General features: G+C 37.7%; 1 protein-coding gene across 6 annotated transcripts in view; it reads right to left on the bottom strand.

The window, feature by feature from the left end:
* Positions 1–27,435, bottom strand: part of ctdp1 (CTD (carboxy-terminal domain, RNA polymerase II, polypeptide A) phosphatase, subunit 1) — a 98,918-nt gene that overhangs the window by 50,876 nt on the left and 20,607 nt on the right. For 5 of the 6 annotated variants that reach the window (XM_085445093.1, XM_085445094.1, XM_085445095.1 and 2 more), the window contains 2 exons: positions 24,821–24,974; positions 2,241–2,464 (listed from right to left, as the gene is read on the bottom strand). In XM_085445093.1, coding sequence (XP_085301219.1) covers positions 2,241–2,464; positions 24,821–24,974 — 378 coding nt within the window. The remainder of the gene's footprint in view (positions 1–2,240; positions 2,465–24,820; positions 24,975–27,435) is intronic. The other variant, XM_085445097.1, reaches the window with a different exon arrangement.

The raw sequence follows: 27,435 nt of genomic DNA, 5'->3' as shown, positions 1-27,435 counted from the left end.
ACGACCGCACAGACTGGAGGTGGACTTGCAAAGGTTTTCAACAACCAGTAAACAACACTGTGGACAGTGCGTTTCAGACTTCACTCATTAGCGGCAACCAAAGTTGTCGGACCAGGTGACAGATGGACTGACATGTCTGGGCAACCATGGATACTGAGCCACAGCCAAAACCATTCATAGGGAGAAAAAAGGAGAGGCTTCTGGGTGAATGCAGTGTAGAAAAATACTCAATTTTATGCTCTGACAGTCAGAGCAGTGAGGCTGAACGATGAATTACACAAGGAAACCCAAGTCTTGAGAAAAAGGTGCAACGGTCAAATATTAGTGCTATTATCTAAAGAGCTCAGGGTGGAAGCTGTGGAGTTTCTCCGTCTACCTCGTCAAAGCTGGAGTTTAGCTTAGCAGATCTTTTCTTTATAATATACAACACAACAAATATTTAGGCCTGAAGTACATATTTAATACTTATACACAATTGCTAGGTGCATTAGGTACTAGAGGTGCTCAACAAAAGCACCATATGGAGTGGCAGAGGTAAAATGCACTAACAGGTGCAGTACAACACTACGCTGTATTTGAGTCAATAGAACAAATGACAGGAGTCCTGAAATTCAGAACGCAAAAGGAAACGAATATTTGAAATGAAAGGAGGGCGCACCTCAAGCCTCACAGTTAGATCAACACCCATATATAGGTTTAAAAAAAAAACCCAAAAAAACCCAAAAAACAAAACCCACAGTTTCGGGCCTCGGTGCGTTATCACAATATTCCTATGTAGAAATTATGCATTTACATTTTCCCCACTGCAGGTGTGCATTGCAGCCACTCTCCACACACTGTATTTGCAAATTTTAGCTTGTTTAGGACAACACGGCAATGGCATACTGTGAATACTGATTGACTTTAGTGATCTACTGCATTTTTGATTTTATTTTAAAATATATTAATTAGATGCATCATTAAAGGAAATGTAAAATTGAGTATGTAAAACAAAAAAAAATTCAGTATCATCAAAAATACCCAAAACATGTTTCAGCTAACTGTCTGCGTGTTAGCTGGCGGGCTACAGATCTATTTCACATATCTATTTGAAATGACACACAATAAGTGTCAAAGTCTTTAAGCCAGTTAGAACTTGTACACAGATATGCTTTTGCTAGCGATCAGCTAACTACAACTTAGCACAATGAGGCGATTAAATGAATTGGCTAACCTTATCTACTCAATACAGGATTTTGCTACACAAGTTAACATGCACACACTCCATGTTAGCACACATGAAGAGAAAGAAATATAGCTTAGTGTTGGAATTAATCCCAAAAATAAAACAATTCCATGATGAATGAAATGCAACTTTCATATCTGTAGTAGTATTATTTTAGAGGACTAGCAAATGTGGTGCATGCTTAGACAGAGGTTATTTACAACCCCAAAACATCCCTAAACTAAACTGTGGCAGTTTTATATTACCTTCTGCCATCCTAAAATATGTGTGCAAGTTGTAACATCCAGGAATATCTGTATTATTGATTGATATCTGTATTATTTAACCTTTACAATTTTTTTTTCTTATCTGGAACCAGATTGTCTGGGTCTAATTCATGCTTGCCATTTCCATCTCTTGGAGAGGCTTTTCATACATCAAAAAAATAGTTTTGGGCAGAATGCTTCTGTAGACTGCAGCGCATTTTAATGAGAAATGCTTAATTTCATAATAATCCACACTCTGAATGTACCAAAGACAGCAAAATACTTTGTCCTGTGAGATTAAACGCTGGCAGTCTGACGACTCGGCATGTTTTTCAGCAATAAGAGACTCTCATATGTTCAGAACTCTTCGAGCGCCTGCTGTCTGTTTGGAATTAGTCTCCATGGCAACGGACCAGACCGTCTGGCTTCAGCAAAGTAGTGCTGATGAAGTGGTGTGTTATGTTAATAGTCATCGGAGAAATAAGACCCTGAAAATATACAGTACATTTTGCAAGATTCCCCTATGGACTTGTTAAACTATAATTTAAGCTTAGCATACTTCTCACCTAGACATGTTTATGCAAGATGAGCATCACTGACAGTGAGTGCAAGCATCGGGGGGCAGTAATAGTAAATATCTGGCATGTAGATGGTTGTAACTTTAGAATAACTTTATGACTTCCCTCTATCCCACGATGCCTGTGTTTGAGGCCCAAAAAGCTGCAGCGGGGGGAGTTAAACGGCAAGAGATAAAAAGTTCTGTGCCTCACCTTGCCACACTTTGACACTGACTGGCCACATTGGATGGAGTCTGAAGCCTCTCATCGATGCTCAGCGCCTGAGGACCGAGTCTCCTTCCCACCGTCTGTCCAGCTCCTGCCTGCTGGTGCCGTTGCTGCTGCTCCTCTTCATCCTCCATCTCCTCGTTACCTGGCTTCTCCTTCCCTCGGCCCTCACTCTCGTTGTCGCTCTCCTCGCCTAAGATGTCATCCACCTATTATATTTTTGTTAAAAGGAGCTTTGTGAGCACATTTTTATCTTCTTTAACAGCAGCATGAATTCACACTGTAAATGCCACAAATACCCTTTTCATTTTGCATTTTGGCCTCCTCTCAAGTGCAAATTGGATTCATTAATTCCCTTCCTCCACGGAATACAAATTAAATCAACATGTCTTTATTTCTATAAGAAACATCTGGCAAATAATACATAAAGCTCCACTGAATCCTGGGAATCTTTAGTGAATATGGCTGTGAGAGAATGTCTGTTTATGCCCTCAGCCTTTCAGTGAAAATGCATTTAACAAATTCCAACCAAAGATTCGGTACGGAGGAACAGTTACACATCTACAGACATTGTGCATTACTGGAGAACACTGACATAAAGGACACTAAACAAAATACCTAAGAGAAAGGCCCATGACTGCAGCACATAAATTTGGATTTAAATATTTATTTCATGATAAGAATTGTTGTTTTCTTTTATTCATTTAAATTTCAGATCTTTATGTAAGACCACAAAAATTAACAAAGGATGTTATGTTTTCCTTTGGCTCATTTTTATGTGTTTTCCTATTCTCTCTAACCAACACACACACACACACACACAAACACACACACACACACACACACGCGCGCGCGCAGACTTATGCACTACTAGTTCTTTATGCTAATTAAAGCATGACCAAGAGCAAGGTAATAATGAGGTCAGTCTTTGTAACAGCTGTGAGCCAAAGGCTTCCAGGACACTTTCCTCTCTACTCTTGACTCTGAAATATCAAACAGGAAGCCTATCACGAATATGGTCATCTCAGGTACACAGCTCTGGCTCAGGAAGCCTCACTCATCACCTGCCTAAACCTTTTTTTTTAAATTGAGGAGCAGCCAATCAGATGAAAGCTGGCTTAAAGGGGATGAGGAGCTACAGGAATCTTTTTTTTCAGGAAGTGAAAGAACTGAGGGACTGCACCAACATTATATAAGATAAATACAATATATAAGAATTTCTTAAGAGCTGTGAGCCTCCAAAAAGGAAAACATGAAACAGAAAATAAGTGTAGTGGGTGCCCAAATCTCTGGAGAGTACTGCAGCAAGGTAAAGATTAGCACATTTCATTGTTTGCCATTAAATTTCCGATGATGAAAAGCTCTATTAAAGGACTAATTCCTGTTCAAATTATCATCAAGGAGAACCTCGTACATTAGTCTGTTCGGTTGATCCACTACAGATTCTAATTATGCATGTAATTATATCTGGAAAGCACTTTTCCTTTTCCATATAATTGGGTAATATGCTGTACTGTAATGACGGTGATTAAAGTTGGAGGGATTAAAGAAGCTGGAATCAGATGTTTGATGCAGGTACTGTTGTATTAGTTCAAAGATAAACAAAATAAAATAATATTAATAATCTAATTATGTGCTGCTTATTTTATGTCTTCCTTTGTTTATCCTATATAACTCTCATAAGGATTACAGTTTAACATTGGTTTATTTCCTGGCTTGTTAAATTAAATTAGAGAGACGGTTGCACTGTCAAACAGTCAATGCCATACAAACTTCCTGTAAAAATGTCAACTTTTATTTTAATATTTCCATTTTGATGAATTTTATCAAAAAGTTAATTAAAAAATATTACACTATTTTAAAAAAAACAACAACAAAAAACCAATAACAAAAGCTCATCAATCCTTTATTGTATTAGCTGCTCAATTTATAATGGCAATGGCTACGGACCAACAAACTACCCAACTGGCTGCTTTCAGATCAATAGGAATGAATATAGCCTCAGCAAATGTCCAGTCTTTGACCTTAACAAGCATCAAGCTGAAAGTGAGACTAATGAGAGGGGCGTAAGTCAGGATCACGTCTGACATCAAACCAGGTTTTGTTGGTGGTTACATGAACAACACAGTGTGCCTTGGTTAAGGTAGAGGGTAAAAGTGCCAGTAGTAATAAGTCTGATGTAAAAATGGAGAAAGAAAATTTTTTAAAAAGGAGGTCAGGTTGTTCCTCGTGTTCCATTTGCTGAATCAAATTTGAATCAGCTTAACCCTTTAGGGCACCAATAAATTGCAGTGTAAGACAAATAAAACAGTTTTTCTTTTTATGTCTGTCAGGAAAACAAATGAATATTCATCATTAATTCCTTCTAAAATATGATCATCTCAGTCCAGTCTGCCCACGACGATCTACCATGAAAGCGAACACTAACAATCGTTTAGCCTCGTCTCTGTGGCAGCTGCTAAGGATTTAAATGGGTTCTATTTTTCTGTTACTACAATCAAAATATGAGGGACAGATGGGCTGTTTATTAAAAAGCAGAACAGTGTAAAAAACATTTGTAAAAACTGGCTTAGGAAAGCTATTTCATCTAAATAAAGTTAACATTCTCAGGTTTACAGTTATGATAAACAGACATTTGAACCAACACATATGAGGTTCTGACACTGCAGCTACTATATTTAACCTTGATGGAAACAAGCACTTCACCAGACTGCAGTGTCACAAACAACCAGCCTAAAGACTACGGTTGATGTGCTGGAGGTCCTTCCCGGCTGTGGAAAAGAACAAAATTATAATATACAAAGATACTGGCAGTCAATGATACTACTCCTCAGGCTCCTAGTAGATATACCTGTGGTAACAATTTCAAACTCCTCGTCGCCTTGTTCTCGAGTTATTGCATTCACAAACTCGGGAGTCCACGCTGCCCGCCTGCTCACCCGGCAGGGTGACAACAATACCCTATCGGCCTTTCATAGCTGAGGGGTAAAAAGCTGAAGTGAAACTGACTTTAAAAGCAATGAAAAGCACCAACAGCAGCTTCTTGCACCTCTGCTGTTTGTAGTGAATTCTGTTCCCTTCCACTTCACAACCAATCGGCATTAGATCTACGCATTAAGTCATCCAAATTGAACTGCATTTTTGGAGGACTGAATCGGAGTATGTTTGTGTAGGCTGCAAACCGCTCAGCCATCTTAGGCTCTGTGCAGCCAAATACTTTAGCAAAAAGGACATTCAATTAGATTCTATTTATATATCAAAACTTTAAAAAAAATACAATAATAAAGAGAAAACTTAACAATCACATGACCGCCTTTGGACAAGCACTTGGTAACAGTGGGAAGGAAAACTTCCATGAACATATCCAGAGTATCCTGTGTCAGAAAGCCAAAAATGGAGCAATATTTTCTTAATTTGTAACTAAACATGATTTCTCCTTTCTTCCTGATAACTGAACAGGTGTTCAAATGACACGAAATGACTCTACTTAGATTTGGTGCCAACATTTGGAATCTACAACTAGCAAGCTCTCTTTTTCCGAAGACCATCTTCTAAAAAAAGAGCCAGTTAGCCTAGCTTGCATATCTCAGCTCCTAACTTACTCGGCTAACTAGCAAGTACCAAATTTGCACAATAGTTACCCTAAAATGCTCAACAGTTTGATGAGTAAGACCTACCTACATCACAACACAATGGAACAGGGAGTAATGGCATGCTTATTAAGAAGTTTTGAAGGAGCGTTGTGCTCTCAGTGATACATCTCAGGCTCTGGCTTACAAATGTTGCCAAATCACAGCACATGAAACACCTTCAAATCTGCTCATACTGGCATCAAGAATAGGGTTGAGTGACCTCATTAGTACCATCCCATTATTCCATTATTATGACATGTTAAACTAGCATCTCTACAAGTTAGTTAAGCAAGGGAGCTGAGGTCTGTTTTATCCGAGATCTCTACACAGTGAAAATTACTTTGCAACCACAAACCTCGCACCCCCCTAATGGCCAATAAAAAGAAAGCGGGTTTCAGGTACTTTTCAGATCCAGAAGCTACATATATCTTTAATACAGTCTACCATAAGTAGAGTTACTGACACAAAACTAGAACAAGGCAGATTCAATGTAATATAAATGTGCAAAACAACATTTGATCACTGATCATATCTGTTATTAATCTCTGTCTCTCTTCCACAGCATGTCTTTATCCTGTTTTTCTTCTTTTGCTCCAACTTGTCGCAGCAGATGGCCCCGCCCCTCCCTGAGCCTGGTTCTGCCGGAGGTTTCTTCCTGTTAAAAGGGAGTTTTTCCTTCCCACTGTCGCCAAAGTGCTCACAGGGGGTCATATGATTGTTGGGTTTTTCTCTATATCTATGAAGCGCTTTGAGGCGACTTTTGTTGTGATTTGGCGCTATATAAATAAAATTGAATTGAATTGAAACAATCAGCCATTGGCACGAAGCTAATGGCTGATTGATATTACATTCTACCATTATAAAAGGTATGCCAGTAGAGCAGAATAGCAGTAGTATAGGTTCTTAGAAAACAGGTCTTTATTCCACAGACAGGGGAAAAAAGCACAGTATGTATCAATTTAAGAGCAAAACACTTACATGTACTGTGTGTGCATCAGAACAGTTCCTGTCTGCTACTCACCATGGAGCCACTGTACAGAAAGCCCCGTCGGCTTCTGATCATTTCCTTTCAAAGACCAATGTACAGTTCACTCTGTCAGGTAGGGTTCTTACAACCTTGGCAGAAACGGAAGCATTAACAATCCTCACAAAGAGCAAGGCAAACTTCCCACAGATTTTTCTCCTTTTTTTTCTCTCCTGGATATAATCAAAGGCCAACCAAAGAGCCCACCGTCAAACTTTTCAAAGCACAGCACGACGCCCCCTCAAAGCTTGTTTAGAGGCATGCTTTTGGTCTCATCACTGCAAGCTGGAAGTAGTGAGTGAATAAGTTTAGTGCAAGTGCGATTAAAGGGAACGGAATCTATTTACAGCTAAATATCTCTGCTGCTAAACTATTGTGTTCGCCTTGTTTTTGACCCTCCCAAAGTTGACTGTGATGATAAATGTGTTCGAGGGAGGTGGCGAAGAGGTGAAGGAAACAGACTAACGACACAAGAACATGTTTTGATTATCACTCAGTCGTAAGATGCAGACAAACCACAGTAAATGTATCGTGTTTTACAGAATAGAAGATCACCTGTGCCAAATATTCTTTTGGCCGTTCACAGGCTGCCAAAGCAGCTGCGACCTGTTGAGAAACACTTCACGAGACATTTGAGTCATCTGGATCCAATTCTTTGAGCCCTGTAAAGCTGAGGTGGCTATTCAGCATTTGTTTTCTTTTTTAACAGAATGATGATAAAATACTCGGAGTTACAAATGTGATTTGATTAGTTACTTGACATCAATACCGGTTTAAAAGCACAGAGCAACAATGAGTATCACGCTCACAGTCTGAAGCAGCAGCTTGGAGCTTTAGATTTAGTTTACCTTTGCAGAGTTGTAGTTCAAATGTAAGCTAGCAAGTTGCAACACCACATTTGTGCTCTGTCCATTGCTGACAGGCATGCATGGCTTCCCAGCAACACTAAAATACGCCCCCCCCCCCAAAAAAGGCACTTGTTGCAGTGACAAATGGTTAAAACTAGGGTACAGCTGTGCAAAAATAATCTTGCAATAACTGGATCGGCTGGAAAATCTAAAGTAAGGCAAACTAATAAAAGGCACATGCAGAGATGCCCATCTACAAACAAAGAGTCACAAAATATCTGACAGTGACTTCGCTGACTGTTGTTTGTTGATGTTATTTATGAAGGAGCAGCTCACATTTTTTAATATGTACGCTCAGGGCCATCTAAAAATGTCAGCTTTTGTTTTGTAGTCTCTGGCAGGTTGATGGCTTATTTAAAAAAGAAAACAAAGAAACTGCAGGACGCAACATGTGGGGAAAAAACAAAAAAACCCACTAAAAACACAAAGGATACAAAAGCATATTTAAAAGGACCACAAACAGAACAATGACAGCTGTTACTCAAGATTACAGCTTGTAAGCATTAGGATATAGAAATCATTAGGAATTAAGCTGCATTGTTCTGAAAGACAGGTTTCCTGCCATAATACATTTATTCATACAAGACAAATAATTGTTTGGTTTTTTTAAAGAACATTTCTTCAATCATTTGTTTTAATCTCCCTGATTACTAATAATGGGCATCAGCCAAACTTTTATTTACACTTCTGCTTTCAATCTGTGCAGGTCCTACAGTGTTCAAAGCTGGAGCAGCAACACATAGTAATTATACCACAAAAATGCCAATCAGAATCAATACTGGAATTATTAATCAGAAGAAAAAACCCCTGCAGAACTCAGAACCACCTGATCATAAGCAACCAATAAAGCTTTCTGACTGGCAGATGCTTCAATTAATCGACTGACCCTTTAAAATCAAAGTCAGTCAGGTCTTTACATCCAACATGTTGCCTTTGAGAACCAACGACTCAGCTACTGTCTGAGTTGTGTGTCTCTCAAGCACAGATCTAAAATTCCGCTTTTTAACTCTTAACTTTAAGATTCATATACTGAGAAATAAGCCGACAGTCAATTATGATCAAACAAAGGGCAGCAATTAGAAGAAGCCTTTACTTGGGGGAGCACTGAACAGATGTTGCCCGGCGGAATGAGTATTAGCTTGGGCTGAGGTCAGCTTAAAGAAAATTAGCAGCCATTGATCAAATTTCTGCTCTGACATCTTACTTTGCATAAAGTATCTCTTACACCTTACCAGGCTGGTCTTTTACAGTCCACTGCTATTTGTCATTTTGTCTCCATTATTATATGTGATGGCATTTAATAAAGGTTTTTCTATCCATCAATACCAAAGACTTACATGAATAATACCCCAAAATTTTAACAACCTGACATAGATGGATGTTCATTTTAGCCACATTAGCTCCTAATTGAGTAGTCTTTCAAGAAATACATCAACCTCCTCCACCTATGGAGCTACGTAATGTTTTTTTTTTTTTTTTTTTTTAAATGCATGGTCTACTGTGAGTTTATTATTACCATCATGTATTAATTTCACAATGCCAAATAAGACAACAGCTTAATCATTATGATGCTAAATAAATTATCACTGCCTTCTGTGAAGATCAGACTACAAGACAAGTGTGATGTAGGTCCTGTACACGTTCTAGCCAATTACACCTTTTCTCTTCTGTCAACAGAACAACCCTTGGTGAATAGCTGCAGACTTGCAACTGCTCTCTATACAAATACATTTTATTAAAGGGTTTTATCATGACTACAGACAACTTTTTCAGTGGTGGTTTAGTTCCTCTTTAATGGTGAAGGAATAACTGAGGCCAATGAAATGGCCTTTGTGAATGTTACTGAACTTTTTATCCAAAATATCAGCTGCAACAGGATAAGGAAAAGCAAGAGACAACAGCAGACGGCTCTACTTGAACAAACTAACCAGTTAACCTTTTCATTAAAGACTTGCCAGCTGATCTAGGAACTCCAGGGTTTCTCCAGTGTTTTTTCAGGGCATCGCAGCCTTAAGTTGACCCCTGTGTTTTTTCTAGACCAGGTTTGGCCAACTCCAGGCCTCACGGGCCGGTGTCCTGCAGGTTTTAGACATCACCCTGGGTCTACATACCTGAATCAAATGATTAGTTCATTACCAGGCCTCTGGAGAACTTCAATACATGCTGAGGAGGTAATTTAGCCATTTAAATCAGCTGTGATGGCTCAAGGACACATCTAAAAGCTGCAGGGCACCGGCCCTCGAGGCCTGGATTTGGACCCCACTGTTCTCAACAAAAGCGATCCTTACAACCCTTAAATTTGCTAACGCTTAAAATGCATCTTATTAGATCTACTGTTCCCGTGAACTGTTTATGCACACACATAAAGACAGCTTGGAAAAAAACCTAGAGATAAAATACAATTGAATAAAGAACAAGGCAAACGTTACGGCTTAATACAGTTGTACGTGTGTGTATGATTGGATGGGTACTTAATAAGGTAACTAAATTATTCATTGAGTCAGTCATATAAAATACCTTTACTGTGACTCTCACTGGTGCTCTTTGTATTGTATACAATCCAGTCTGTAGTCATACCAGTGTAACTGACAACAGATAATGTTGCTGCTGCAGGAGCAGGAGATGGCACTGATCTTTCAAAATGTGCAGCAAAAACAAACAAAAACACAGCAGCATTCCCTCACCAGCCTCAGTCACATACAACTATGAAAGACTTAGCTTACATTAATTACCAAACAGAAGTGGACAGTAGGGGTGGGTGATATAGACTCAATATTAATTAATTCCAAAGAGCTGCAGTCACAGATGACAAACTTTCTAATTTAAAGTGAGAATCTATTGCTTTAAGCTGCCAGCAGCAGCATTATAGTGCAATAATAGTATATAGTAGTAATATTAGTATAATAACAGCAATATATCCTTAAACCAAAAATAAGTAAGAGAAAAATTGCCTAGCTAGTGTTTTCCCTGGTAATTTTTGGAACAAAGCATAAGGCTGATATGTGGCTGTTTTTCACACCAGGGAACAAAAAAAAGCATAGTGTTGCTACAGCAACGACTTTGCTATACAATGTAAACATTTATACTGGTATTATTACGGACAATGTGAGCCTTAGTGGACAGACATAAGCGCAACAGCTAAAACAAAATTACATAAAAAAAATTTTCTTTAATCTTTCCTGATTTATTCTTTATGCCTAAGATTTGTCTTATTCAATCAATTTTTACCTGTGTAAAAATGGCACACCTTTCTTCTCCTCCACTCTTCATTGTGACCTCCACAAAGAGGATGCACCGATGGAAAAAAAAAAAACATCTGACTGACGGATATTTAAGACTGATCCCGATATTTGGTAAAAAATTTCTTTTTTTTTCCTTTTCTATTTATTGACTGCTATAAAAGCCAACATCAATAAATGGATAGATCAGCAGATAGCCAATAAATTGGTTGGGCTCTGAGCTTTACAAACACACAGTTACATTAAGTGTCAAATTAACCGTGTCTGTTTTCTCTTGATTGATCGTTGTAGCTGCTCCAAATAATTCAATTAATTTAATTAATTGCAATCTTTTTTATACACCTGCACACACATATGGCGCTATGTCAACTGGTACATTAAACTGAACTGAATCACACCACCCCAACAACTTTTCTGGACAAAATCCAGTAGTACGTACCCCAGAGCTTAGCTATGAAAAGAACTTTCTTAAATCTTAAAGTTTTGGTGTAGGACTGGTTCGCCTACCTAAAAAAACATCACTTTCTCTTTATATTAAGGTAACTCACAGGAGAAAACAATATGCCTGCAAGCGCTACAATGTGTGAGGTAGGAATCCAGAGTGGGAGCTCAGCATATTTCTGTGCAGCCAATCAGCAATCATTGTTCTCACCAATTTCTGTTTATGCTGGGTTAGTGTACACGGAGCTCATGTTTTCAGCGTGAGGGCAGCTCATGGAGAACTTTTCATAGCAAAGTCCCAATGAAGAGGGATTACATAAGCTACACCCTGCCAAAATTACCGACTTCATCTCGGAAAGGTAGTCAGAGGTGGTAATAGAGCCGACGGCTGATTGCTGAATGGAGTAAGAGTGTTGATGGCTCGTTCAAAGTGGGGAGAGGAAGATGAGGGCTTTGTGCTGGGTGAGAAAATGCTCACTGGAGACCATCGGGAAAAGAAATTAATGGAAATGAATACGAGAAGTCGATGTGAAGATATTGTGATTGCTAGCTATTTAAAAAAAAAAAAACAGTAATGTTATGCATTGGGACCGGTGAATCGGGAGCACAAAGAACTCCAACACCAATCTACTCATACCTGCAGCTGTTCATTAGCTCAGGGTCACAAACCCAGCTCTCATTGTTTTGAGTCAAGGGCATTCCCATCCTCTGCTTGCTCCTCATAAATAAAGGAAAGCTGAAGTGCTCAAACGGAAAAGATGCAGCAATCTTCTGAGAATGAACTTTTTAGAGGCTCTGTAAACAGGAACACGCTGGTTTCTTTTTACCATTATCCAGAAAAGATATGCTAAAAAAGCTGAGGTTAGTCGAAGAGAGTTGCATAAGGCTGAACTGAAAACATTACTGTGAAATAACAGACCCCACGTAGCTTCAGGTGACAGTTTGTGTTATTACTTTTTAGATTTCAGTGTTTATATCAATGATGTGGGGGTTTTTTAACCTTAGAAAAAAAATAAACCTTCACCAAGTTGCTCAGAAAGGAATAGAAGCTTCTTTTTTTTTTGTTGTTGTTGTTTTTTGTTTTTTTTTTTAATGTGGACCAATAGTGGACATTATGCAACAGCCAAATGAGAGATTTCTGCCAGGCTGCCAAAGACTGGTGCAAATGGAAACTGGACCAGATGGAATATTCATCCCGCTTCAGGTCAAGGGCTAAATGATGGATTCGTGTGACTGGGAGCAATAATTTGCTGGTTGTGTTGGCATGATTCCTGTTTGCAGCATTGGTCTGATTTGATCAGTCTAATGTCTTCTAATTAAATTCTTTAAAAGTTGTGAAACTCAAATTCAGCACCACAGACCGTATCACACACTCAGCTTAATAGGTAGATGATTTCATCTGAATAGATTCACTTCGCTCAAACTTGACCTAATACTCTTTTCTTATAAAGCTACATTGTCTTACTTCCAACGTATGTTTTCTAAGCTCTACTGTGAAGACAATATGGGTTTATGAGATTTCTAAATCAATGCATTCTGTTCTTGTTCACAAACGTTTTCAGAATTGAACTCTGTTTGGATAATGCTATGCTATCAGTGTATGCCCAGTTAGCATGAAAATGTGCTTTGTTTTTGCAGTTTTCAAGTAATTTCACATCTTCCACTTTCCACATCTTTCTCTAGAATGCGAGGCTTGTCAATCAGCTTTGAGTGTGATCAATCATAATAACTTTAAAGACAGCTAACGTTTTATGTGGTTGCAAAGCACATCTTAAGAACTAGTTCTGTCAGACAATAGCCCAGTCCTTAAAAGTTTGACAGTATTCTATAAAGTTGAGGCTAATTGAAGGACGTTTGAGTTTTTCTGTTAACACTGCCAGACAATTATCAGGAGTTAACATGAAGCAGCTAAATATAAGATTTTTTTTAAAATAGTCTTTTAAGTGAGCTTAAACAGCAACCCGAATTAAAAACCTTCAGTGAGTATAAATAGACTGACATTTAAAAACACTAAACTGAGCTAAAATCACAAACAAATTACAAACAAACTACTGAGTTGTTTATTACAATAAATTAAATAAATGACATCACAAAAACTGTCCAGTAAATGTATTAATTGCATGTCCAGAACTAAAAACACATCTTTGCATCAGACATAATGAACCTAAATTTAAGCACTCCGAGTATTTATACGCTATTGCTGTAAGAACACACGTTCAACCACTCAAATCCAAGTTCCCCTACTACATATTTGCTAATGCCAAAAGGCTCAGGACAGGTCTCCATGTCTGAGCATCAAATGCAATTATCCCTCTTGTATTTCCAGATTCTGTAGCATTCATAAATCATTAGTAAACGCTTGGACTGATGTAATCTGAGAACTTATATGATGACAAGTAGCAGTAATCAAGCTAGGGCACCCTGACCCCAAGAGGAGCTTTGCACTGGATTAAAAGTAAACTTGTGACTTTATTGCAAAGAAAATAAATACATTTAAGCTTTTAAATCAACAAAAACGCTCATTGTTGGCCAAATTAAATTTCACAGATTGCAAGTCTTAATACACTATATGTTGAAACTGGTGGGACTGCTATGCTGTTCACATTAAAACTTAAATTACAGGTCTAACTCTGTTCACAGAGAGCAGCAGAGGCTTTCATATACCTAATTCTGCATGTCTCTTTGGCACACATTAGCTGTGGCAGGGTGCAGCACGTGCCAAATGACTCTGCTGGCAGGAGACTGGGTTAAAATGCTCTCTCCTGGGAGACCATCCAAATGGATAAAACAGGTGTTATTACGGTTGGCTGTAGGGGGCTTTTTTCTTTTTCTTTTTTTTTTTAATGAGACAGACAGATGCTAATGGTCGGCCTGCTTTTTCTACATTTATTTTCTTTCTTCTTATGATTATCATCTTCTATATTAATTCTAACAAAAATAAATAAATTTTGTTTGCCATGCATATCATATTTTGGGAAATACGACCAAGATCAATACTTGCAGGTGAAGAGTGACTGATGAATGCACTATGGTCTTAGACTTAATGAGCCATGTGCGTGGGGGAGCATGCTACTCCAACAACAACCAGTCTTATTGCTCGCCTGACTTTATAATACCCACATGCTCATTTATTTACTTGATTTAGAATCCTGGAGCAGATGACTGCATAGAGTCTCAGTAATAACATCCAACATAGGACTGATGGTCCACATTCCACATCATTATGTTAGCGAGAGCAATAAGACAAAACCGATTCCAGTCATTTCCAGTCATAAATGCAGCCATCAAGGGCACAGCAATTTCAAAGAAAGGTCATCCAGTTGGTACACGGTTATTTGCCAGGCAGCTCTGCACACGTTGCTCCAGGTAAACTGACATAAACACCACCATGTTACCATTGCTGGCATTTAAATGTGAGGCTGTCCAACTGACTCAAATGTGTACCTTACTTGAGCCAATTAAGTGTGGTTCTTTCCCTCTGCCCCTGAAGATCCAGAGTGTTTAAGAATGTCACAGACTGGCCTTTAGCAAAACAGTTCGAAGAGGATGACATTTGAAATGCAGTGCATCTACAAAGGACCCTTCACTTGAGTCAACTTCTCTACCCCTTTACAGAGCAAAACATGGTGAACGAGGCTTTAAGCTTCACTTGCAAGAAGCAAACAGTCGTTCCTTACAGTTCTACAAGTCTGATAAATTGTAGAGGTGGGAATCACCATACATCCCACGATACGATATTATCACAATACTTAACGCACGATACGATATTATTGCAATTTTTTAAAATATTTTGCGATATTCAGATTCTGTACATAAAGGTAAACTTTATCAATATTCATTTTATCTAATATCAATGAAATAGATCCAGACAACAACTTTTTCTCATCTAACAATAACAATTGCTGCTACTATACAAATAAAGACTACAATCAGAGGATTAAAACTGAGAATAAATTATCAATTATCCACTTTGAACTGGAGGGTTATGAATTCACATTTATAACTAGGCGAAACAAAGGAGGAGGAGGAGTGGCCTTGTATGTGGACAAATCCTTGAAATTTAATGTGGTGGAAAAGATGACGATGGTGATTGATAATGTACTAGAATGTATTACAGTTGAAATTTGTAAAGAAAAAAGTAAAAATGTAATCATTAGCTGTATATACAGAGCTCCAGGTAGTAGTATTGAGACATTTAAAGACTGGATAGAAGAAACATTTATTGAAATAGCTCGCAAAAAAGTTTTCATTTGTGGAGACTTCAATATTGATTTGCTAAACCCAAATAAACATAAAACCACTGAGGAATTTATAAACACAATGCACTGTATGAATCTATTCCCTAAAATTACTAGACCTACCAGGATTACATCACATTGTGCAACTCTCATAGACAACATTTTTGCAAATGACATTGAAAATAAGACTGTAAGTGGACTCCTGATTAACGACATAAGTGACCATCTTCCAATTTTTACAATCTATGATAGGAATTACAAGATCAATAAAATGGACAGTAAAAAAGAGTACAGACGAGTAAGAACAGAAGAAAGAATGAATGCATTTAAAAAAGATTTATTGAAGGAAAACTGGGGTGAAGTATATCAGGAACAGGACGTTAATAGTGCTTATAATAAATTCCTTAGAATATTTACATTACTGTACAATACCAACTGTCCAATAAAGCAATATAGTAGGAAACAGAAATATATGGACTGTCCATGGATAACAAAAGGTCTGCAAAATGCATGTATAAAGAAAAATGCTCTATACAGAGAGTTCTTAAGAACGAGAACTAAAGATGCTGAAATCAGATACAAAAGATATAAAAATAGGTTAACTAATATACTTAGATTTAGTAAAAAGGAATACTATAAGAAGCAATTAGATATAAATAGAAATAATAATAAAAGATTATGGGAAATCCTGAACAGTGTTATAAAATGTGGGACTGGACAAAAGAACTATCCCAAGTATTTCATTTGTAATGACCATGAAGAATACAATATGGATGTTGTGGCAAATAGTCTCAATGAATTCTTTGTAACTGCTGGACCAAATTTAGCAAGAACAATCACTCATCCTGGGAAAGCACAGGAAAAACCCGATACACTGATTGACAGAAATCCATATTCTATGTTTCTCACAGCCGTTGATGAAAATGAAGTTCTTGAAATTGTCAAAAAATGTAAAAATCACAAATCTTTGGATTGTAATGATATTGATATGATAGTGGTTAAAAGAGTCATTGAGGCTATTATAAAACCATTTACATACATCTGTAATTTATCATTTCAAACTGGTCGATTTCCAGACAGAATGAAAATAGCAAAAGTTATACCTCTATACAAATCTGGAAACAAACACCATTTCACAAACTACAGGCCTGTCTCTTTACTACCTCAATTCTCAAAAGTTCTTGAAAAACTGTTTAAAAACAGACTGGAAAAATTTATAGATAAACATAAACTACTCACTGAGAGTCAGTACGGATTCCGATCAAGCAGATCAACATCATCGGCACTATTAGATTCAATAGAATACATCACAAATTCCATAGACAAAAAGCAATATGTGGCTGGGTTATTCATAGACTTGACAAAGGCATTTGACGCTATAGATCATGATATATTAATAAGAAAACTGGAACGTTATGGTGTCAGAGGGGTAGTTTTAGATTGGGTCCGGAGTTATTTAAGTGACAGAAAGCAGTTTGTGAAAATAAATGGTGGTTGCTCCTTATGTATGGACATTGCTTGTGGTGTACCCCAAGGGTCAGTTTTGGGTCCAAAATTCTTCAACTTGTACATTAACGACATCTGTAAAGTGTCCAAAGTATTAAAAGTGGTTCTCTTTGCTGACGATACAAACATTTTTTGCTCTGGTGATGATCTGCAGAATTTATTGGAGGATATGACTAATGAAATAAGTAAAGTGAAGTTCTGGCTTGATAAAAACAAATTATCATTAAATTTGAATAAATCTAAACTTATGTTATTTGGAAATAGTAGTTTAAATACTAATGCAAAGATTCAAATAAATGGTGTTGATATTGAAAGAGTCAGTGAAAATAAATTTCTGGGGGTAATAATAGATGAAAAACTTAACTGGAGAGCTCACGTAAGATATATTCATTCCAAAGTATCACGAAGCATTGCAGTACTAAACAAGGCAAAACAGGTATTCGACAGAACATCACTTCATATTCTCTACTGTGCACTGGTTTCACCATACTTAAGCTATTGTGCAGAGGTCTGGGGCAATAACTATAAAACCACATTACATTCACTTTTTACTCTTCAAAAGAAAGCAATTCGAATCATCCACAATGCAGGTTATAGGGAACATACAAACTCACTATTTTTGCATTCTGAAATATTGAAAATTGACGATATAGTGAAATTCCAAACAGCACAAATTCTATTCAAAGCAAAAAATAAAGAACTGCCAGGTAATATTCAGAGTATGTTTTTTTTGAAAGAAGGAAGTTATAATTTAAGGGGTTTTTGTAACTTCAAAACAATGAAGGTACGTACTACAAGAAAAGGCTTTTGTGTTTCTGTTCAAGGAGTGAAACTATGGAACAAACTGAATATGGAATTAAAGCAATGTCCAAACATAAAACTGTTCAAAAAGAGTTATAAAAATATGATCTTCTCGATCTATAAAGAAAAGGAAAATATTTAAATTAAGTGAATGTCTCTATTTAAAAACAAACAAACAAAAAATTCATGATGTGATATTATAGTATATAGTATATCAGAAATCTGTTCACTATTTTTATTACAAATTATATCAGTAAGGAAGCTGACTAAATATTCACTGATAATTTATGGGACAGGGGTGGGATTGAATAAGTGTATACTTCTTCCCACTCCCTTTCAACATGTAAATTAATCAGAATGTTTTTTTGTATGTAATTTGTATAGTATATTTTTTTTCTCTCATTTCTTTTCTAAATGTACTTGTATATTGTTCACATGTTGAAATAAATTACCAATCAATCAATTACCAATCAATCAAAGTCTCACACTCAGTCTTTCTCTCATTTCAGTCAGTTTTATTGTTGACAAACTGAACGGTTTGTATTACAGTCTAGTCCAACTTAACTGAATGCAACCATCTGGTACAATTATAGCTATTCTGAACTATGCAATTTATGAAAACTATGCATCCCATTCAGCAACTGAAGAATTTGAAAGTAAATTAAAACAAAATATAATTTTACATTACATAAAAAAGTTTTAAACTTAATTAAAATAAAACATGTCTTAAATTTAGTTTATTGCTGCCAAAAAAAAAGTTAAACACATTTGGACAGTGAAGGAATGTCAGGATTCTTGCTCAGAAAAAGGAGCTGATCAACATGCTCTGAAGTCAGAGCATGTTCCAGTCCACAAAAACTTTTTTTTGTAACAAAATATCGATTTCTGCTCTCCCTGTATCGATACATTATTAGCAAACAAAATATCACAATACTACACAGTATCGATTTTTTCCCCCACCCCTAATAAATTGCTAAAGCTAATAATCTAAACTAAAAAAAACCAAAGACCTATCAACGTGCCTTTATTCAGATACTTGGAAACATTTTTTAAACAGTTGCCCCTTTGTAATACTGTGATGTAATATGATTGTAAATGTATTATTTATGGAAATAACACAGTAAGATGATATAAGCGCTATGCAGGATGTAGTAGGATTATCATTTATTAATAGCGGAGTATGTAAAATTTCATTTCATTTCCTTGTCAGTCATAATTTATCTTTAAACACGTACACATCAGGCAGAATTAGTTTAAGAGGTGTTGGAATAGCCCAGTAGTGTGACTTTGAGAACTACAGCCTAGAGCAAATAAAATTATATGCCTTAAAATGTTTAAATAGACCACTTCAAAGTAAACATAAGGGTTTGGACACTGTATTTGTTCCCAAAACAGAGCAAGATTAAACAAATCATTATAAAATTGCCCCCAAATTAATGATTAACTTCAGAACTAATACCACATTTACACAATTGTGTTTTGGGAATAATACTGGGAATCAATTCTGGATACCTTATCAGGCAACTTGATCTTTATCCACTATAGTGCTACATCAGCAAGACGCTGGCCTTTAATTAAGACTGAAAATTAATGCTTGGTCCATGCTGTCATGCTAAAGTTTTAGTGCACATGGTTGTGATAAATGGGAAAAAAGCATGTGCTAGATAAAGACATGTGACTTTCAACAGGAACAGGACCACCAAACCTCACCCCTTCTGTCTTTATGCAAAGGAGGATTAATACTTATGAACAGTTAATTAAATTGAACCCAGAGTCAAACAGGCCGAGATCAATCTGCGACCCCTCCGGCTGCTTAGGGAAAAAAGCAATCCATGAATGATTGGCAGGCGGTTGGCTAGAGGTTGCTGACAGAGGTAAACTTGTCTGCACATGAAATTGAAAAGTGTGACTCAAACCAGGAAGAGAGGCCGTTTCTCTTCAAAGTAATAGCTGTGCCTTTTGAAACATATTTACTTTTACTTTAAAGGCACTTGATGTCTATTTGTTTTGCACTAATTCAAGCTTAACTATCGCTTGGCCAGTAGTTGGTGAGTGTTTGGAGACGGGTCAGCATCTTCCATGCAAGCTATGGGCAACTACAGCAATCTCAGCAAACCTGATGGGAATACACGTTTTTCCTAAGCAACCAGAGGCTGTCAGGAAATCGCAGAATGGTTTCTAAGCCTGTATGACCTAAATCTTAGAGCCAACTGCCATAAATGTCTATAATCCCTGATGTTAAGGATGGACCTATGGATAATCACGATCCTCTCCAATCTCAATTTCATCTTGTGTGTCCAACCTGGTTTGCATTCATTGCCAAATCCTGTTTAACAAGACAAACGTTCCTTTGCACTCTCTTTTTAAGGGCAGAAATGTGGGGAAAGTGTGATTTTCAAGCTTCCCCTGGGCATCGAAATATATCCCCCCCATCTATAAGAGAGCAGCTATGAGGCTTTGACACTTCAGAAGCTTGAGAGATGGCAGCTCTATCCTCCAGTAGTTCAGCCCCCTACTTCACACAAAGCAATTACAGAGTGCAAAAAGCTCTTATATCTGTAGGAGTTCACAGAGGATGAATAATTAGAATAATCAGAGCAATCCCTACAGAGATATGTGAGCTCATAATTTCACCAAGGTAGAACCAGTGAGAATTACCACATTTGAACAAACTACATTTTCCAAACCTCAGTCTAACAAAACAGTTAAGCTAATTTACTTACATGTTCATCAATGAATGAAAGACAATCATTTCATACTTAGAACACATACATGGTTTTCAAGCACCATACCATCCCTGTTTCAAAACAGCATTTCAAAGACATGAAAGCCATTTTTTCAGTCTAATTACACCAGGTCAGACATAATTATACCAAAGCTCTGACCAAACCACTGACTGCTCCATTTGCAGATTAATAACAAACCCACAATGTTCAGTTTCCATTGGGCTGCAGTGGTTCTAAAATCCAGTCTGTTTTCCTTTAGCCACAGCATCTAAAAGGACCCATTAGATGCCTCTATCAGAAAGAATTATATTGAGTAATATTAATGGTTTTAGTACAATGAACTCTTTGTTTTGTGTGCTTACTAGGGATGGGTACCGGTATCCGGTGCCATGATGACACCAGTTCTGACATAAACGGTAACCAGACCGAAAAGCAGCGCACATTTTGGTGCTTTTTTTCCTGAGACGTCATACACTTTGGATTCTAGCCATTTTACCTTTCCGAGGATAGTAGGCGGGCCCAGGTACGTACGTTCTTTTAGAGCAGAGCTACAGAATAAAAAGTCTGGCTGTACTTCACAGCAAAGGATGCAAACTCAGCAGCCTGCAACAAGTGCTTTAAGCTGATACTGTGCAAAGGAGGTAACACCTCGAATCTGATGAAACACTTGGCGACGCAGCGTTAGCGTTTTTTTAAAAGCTGAGAAATGCACCGTATTTGATAGCTTGCTGCGAGACCTCACACCGTGCACATCTACTGCGGGTGTGGTGCCTGTTATCGGACCCGGAGTTCGCAACATCCCCCAAGAACCCGAAGAGGCGAGTCCTGGCCACGTTATTACATTAATGCACGTAAGGTGAACTAGCAAACACCGTCATAGTTACATGCGGCTGTCTTCTTGTTTGATGGCAGATACTCCCTTCACCCTGACCAAAAAGGCTAAAATGACCAAAGAAAAAGTGAAAAACAGCTAAACATGAGAGGTTTTTAGACAAAATTGGTGTTTTTTCCATTGATTGAGCACTGCTTCCAGCCAAGAGTGATACCATATATGCTCTATAGCTGCAGAAAAGGCTAACATTGTTATCTTTTTACAAAAAAAACAGCTAAACATGAGAGGTTTTTGGACAAAGTATGTGTTTTCCATTCTTTAAGCACCGGTTCAAGCACCGGTTCGAGCACCGTTTAAGCACCGGTTCAAGCACCGGTTCGAGCACCGTTTAAGCACCGGCACCGTTTCAAAAGTACCGGTTTGGTACTGTATCAGATAAAACCTAAACGATACCCATCCCTAGTGCTTACTGGTAAAAAGAAAATGGGAAAAGATGTACATTTTTAAAAAAAAAATCAAATTTCAATCTATTTATTCTTCTTCCAGACAGCAACTGTCCTACTCTAACTCAGCAACTGAACCCAGGCATGAACAGCCTGTCAAGCTTTGGGATTCATGGCATGCGTGTATAAGATGGGTGTTCAGGCAGAACTCTGGGTTGTCTGTTTTGTTAGCCTTTTCCAAATCCAAAACAATAGAAAATATAATATAAATGAACTGAATCACTAGGCTATTTATGTTTTACTCTAAGCCATCAAACAACCTTAAAAGCAATGCTGTGCGACATCCAGTGGCACAGAACATTAAAAATACATATGATTTTCTAGCTTAAGTGCCAATGCTAAAAGCAAGCCTGATGGACTAATTAGCATGCTAGCTAACAGTAGCAACGGGGGTTATCTGCTATTCCAACACAAGCTAGTCAGGCCACGTCTTAACAATAAGACGCAGTTGCAAACTATACATCACAATGGAAGCATATGTATATAATTTAACAAATAAATGTTAAATAGCTGCTGGTTTTAGCAGTAGTGTAGGTCAGCAATATATAGAAGATGTGTGAGTCAGCTAAGGATCTATAAGCACATGAAGTGTAGGAGAAAAAAAATAGGGGGAATGGGGAGTCTGTTTCCTAAAAGGCAAAGCAAAGCAGTTCCCAGGCTGAGTGGTTGCCTGCAGCTACGGAGTTACTTAACCCCAGAATTCAATCGAGTTAATAACCAGGCAGATCATTTTGCATCCCAGTAACAGGAGACAGTTTGTGGTTTAAAGCATGACCAATCACAATGACATCCACATCATTTAATTACATCTAACTAAAAGTGCAATTTCCTTATAGGGTCTATACCCAGATCTCAAGTTAAAACTTTAAGGGTTGAAAGCCACAAAACTATTATGTCATGTACAAAAATCTTCATTGTTTCATTATAAGAAGTCTTAATGCTTTCAATCCAGATTAATCTTTTGCTCATTACTTTATTCATTCACTAGCCCATGAAAGTCACCTTTAAAATAAATAGATTTGCTTGAAAACAATGGGATGGGCAAAGGAAACATTCCTTTCCCCCAATTTGTTTATATACAACAATAAACTACACAAGCATGCTGCACTTTTAAGCAAGGTTAATGAATGTCAACCAAAACAGTTCATTAGTGGGCTGTAAAATAAGAGTGAGTCTGTGAAATGTGCAAAAAGGGACCACAAAGTGTAAAGAGTACCTGAGTATTTTTTTTCCACTACTAAAGATCACAGATAGTATAAAACACAAAAGTAACTTCCAGGCTGAAAAAAGCCAATGCGGCCAAAGTGACTAAAACCTGCATTCTACCCAAAGACCACCAGATGGCGATAGCTGAGGCTGTGACACGTTTATGGCAGAAAAATTAAATTACATCTGTTTTATAAATCTTTTTCCAACTACTTTTCAAAAACGCGGATTACCTGTGTTATGAAACCACAGGATAATTAGTTAACGACTTGTCAACCACACACCAATGAGCGTGTAGTTTCACAGTCAGGTTTTACTATGACGTCACGTTTGCTTCTTCACAACCAAACGTTGTGAGCTACATCCATCTTTCATACTGTCAATGTTAGCGACACATTCCATTTTTTTTTATTAAAAAATGTTCATGGTGCAGCTTAAAGGTGAATGCAGTATATATTAACTACAAAGAAATACAAAAGGTTGCTTTATTTTTTTCCAGAATTCTTACTTTTAACTTCCCTTTAATCATATTCAAAGGACAAATGAATCTAGCAGTAACCCATGCAGCTTTCCTGTGAGAAATTATCATTACATGCAAAAGAAAATAATCGCAATAATCCACCACTGACCTCACTTCAAACGTGGCTTGTCATACCCCATGTGAACAAGCCACATAGCTCTTTCACTAGAATAATCGCCCACCGAGAGGCTCTTGGCAGATCTCAAGGATCTGCTCTGCACTTTCCCCCCCTGCTGAAGCATTAGAAGAATTCAGAATTCCATTATGGAGTATTACCAAAGAGGGAGCTGAGCTCCCTGACATTAGTAATCACTTCACCTGCCTCGTGAGGCCAAAACTACAAAATGCAGTAAGCAGACAGAAGTAATAGTCTGTGGAAAGATTTGAATATCAGATGAAAGGTTGTGCTCCTGACGTTTTGACTGCTGTGAAAGGTTCCATTATATTTACCATTTGATAACATTTAACTTTTGTTAAATTTGCAAATTTTGCAACTTTTGCAAATGTTTCCCTGTCTATGCATTTGAACACAGCAGGAAAGGGCTGAAATATGTGCAGCATTTCCACTTCTAAATTGATGTCCCTCATTTGCAGTGCATAACTGTCTGACAAATATGGTGACATTATCAAAAGAACTAATGAGCTCAGAGGCATACGTGTTTTGCTGGATTAGATTTGGAGAACCAGTTTCTGATTTCCATTCCTACATCCAATGCAAAGCAATAACACTGCAGGTAGATGCCTGCTGTGAGTATGGTATGGAAATTTATTTCACAGTCACTGCTGAAATGAAACCATTTAATTGCCTCATTCCTTGTACAGAGAACTTTCCCTTTTCACAGTGTCTGTCACTGTTGGCGCAAAATGGCACAAGCCTATTTTGAATGTGTGTAACAGACTCATTAAACATGACAGATTTCTGTAGACTCCCTAGTCTAGCTCAAACGCCACCAGGTCGAATGCTGAACGAAAGTTTCGTCCGTCCTTACCTCTTTGTCCATGCTGTCCAGGTCCTCCTTGCAGAGAGTGTATAGCGGCATTGTTTCTGACATGCTTGGCTGTCGTTTCCGCCGAGATGGTCCAGGCTGCTCATCATCTTGGCCGGACTCTACTCCCTCGTCTTGCTGACTCTGGGAGGTTCCCCTAGGGTACACAAGTATAAAACAAACGTGAAACACTGAAAATACAAATAACTTTGTCCAAATGTGGTAGCTACATTTTATTCTGAAATTGGTAGTGGGTACTACATCAGAAAAACAGTTTTTAATGGCATCTGTGGTCTTTAAATGCTGTGCTGCTCAGATGTCACATGAAAGTGTACAATGGCCTGAATATTAATGAGAAATACGCAACACTGTTATGTTCTATTATATTTCACTACTTTATGTTTTTATAGATGCACCTGCCTGCCCAGAGACCAGTGTATACACTATATGCTTGGGTCAGGTGTGATGTTACAGTGAGCTGGCTAACTACCTCCATGTTTGTTATTACTGCAGCAAAATGTTAGTTACATAATTGCTTTGTCACTTTAACAAATTTACTTGTTTCAAAAAATCTGCAGTTTGATATTATACTACCATAATAACCATGCAAGCTAGCTTTTCCACTCATACTGCCATAATGTCAGGAAGTAAGGTATCGTTGTTCAGCTGGGTATAACGTAGGCATGCTGCACAAATTTGGCAATGGTTAGTTCCCCAATTCCTTATTTGCAAAACAGCCACCTAAGTTACTAGACCAGCACATGAAATTGGATGATTTAGCTGACCTTATCTATTCAACTAAATGTTTTAGGGAAATCACTTGTAGTTTGTCCGTTTTAGCAAACAAGCTAACATCAGCCTAAACATCAGAAAGACAGCTCCAGGCTGGATTTGATCCTGAAAACCCAACTGACCCTTCACAGAATGCCCTGCTCAAGTCCAACATACTGTTATCCTGAGGGGTAAAATATATTTCTATTTCTTGCAAATGTGATGTCAGGTTACCTGCTCACTCAATGAATTTGTTTGATGCCTTACATAATAATTAGCTGGTTAACCATAGCGACTATGTCATTGAGTAATGAGGCTATCGAAAGCCAAAGCTAAAATGTCTTTTTTGGCCTTGTGCAACGTGAGTGCTGGAGTCTTTATTGCACTGGGAGCTTGCTGCTTGTTGACGTTTGTGATTACTGGCATCCATTTCTAAGCTGCTGTTAGCGTTTCTCACTGTTGATTGGGAGAACTGAAAAGAAGCATTGTCACATCTTTTGGATTTTCACAGACAATTCATCGAGCATCCTTCACACTGAAGTTATTCCATGTGCTTTGGAGGCAACCAACAAAGTCAGGGAAGGTCTCTTCAAAAAAATAAAAATAAAAATTGGATTAGAGAGGATATCTACATCGGGATTAGTTTGTGACATTTCTTTTAGAACATTGAGACGATGACACTTTTTCTCATTTCTATAAAGATGCAGATTAACACAAAGATCTTCAAAATTTAGATAAGAGAAAAACAAACCGAACCAAACGAATCACCTTCCAGGCACAAGGATGAATTAAAAAAACAAAGAGTATCATTATCATTTTTCTGTCATATTTTTCTCATTTTATTCTTGATGCTGTATATGTTATAGTGATATTTACAGGAAATGTCAGGCACCAGAATTAGGTTGCAAACACTGTACATAATCAGCTCATAGACAAGTAGGTGTAGGCGGTAAAAGGGAGTAGACCAGTCACAAAACACACAGATAGGCTTTCTTCTCTGTAACGAGGGCCCAGTAGATGCAAATGGGAAGACAAACTTTTCTACGGTTCCTCTTGGCAGTGCTTAATTGAGCAGATCTTCTTTGATGATTCAATCCAAGGTTATGCAACTTCCTGAAAACTCCATAGTGCCTCTAATCTATGAATAAAATGAGCCAATTTTCCGCTTTAGATGATTAATTACAGAGTATGATCACAGATATATTCAACTTAAAAACACTTTGAGCTGCTATTAAAAGTTGGAGTCTGTAATTTTCTGGCGTTATTATAAAGCATGCAGGTCAGCGTCTGCATGTGGCATCCCAATGACAAACTGGCAATGTTGGTGACTGATGAATGACAGAGTGACAGATCAGAGGTGAACTGTGAAGCCATCCTTTCACCTGCCACATTATTGCTGTCAAACAAGGACGCGACTGGCAATTCTGATCACTGCATAGGGAGAAAACATCTGACTGCCCTGAATTCAAAAATGCAAACAATACAAGGTGGGAGAGTTGTCTGGGAGGTGAAGCCTCCGTGGCTGATGATATCCCTGACCATCAAAGACCATCAGTCCACACAATAACAGGGTGTTGGAGCCTTTTTATTATTCCTCAGTTGATGGCTAAGGAAGCTATACATCTCCAACGGGGGTAATTCATGTAGTAGACTATCACTACACTGGCAGCTGCTTTGGTTTACAAAGAAGGTAAAGATTAAATGAGAGTCAGGAGTCAAAGGAGTACACTGAAGATCTAATATAAAAGAGTTGTCTTTAAGCAGACTGGCTTAATGTGGAAACCAGAGATGGGCAGTAACGCGTTACTTGTAACGCGTTACTGTAATCCGATTACTTTTTTCAAGTA

The sequence above is a fragment of the Copadichromis virginalis genome, linkage group LG22, assembly GCF_057382275.1.
Source record: "Copadichromis virginalis isolate Kocher_CV1m ecotype Utaka linkage group LG22, C_Virginalis_male_GT1.1, whole genome shotgun sequence".
Classification (NCBI taxonomy): Eukaryota; Metazoa; Chordata; class Actinopteri; order Cichliformes; family Cichlidae; genus Copadichromis; species Copadichromis virginalis.
The sequence above is the reverse complement of the archived record's forward strand: the minus strand, read 5'-3'. Positions and strand labels throughout refer to the sequence as shown.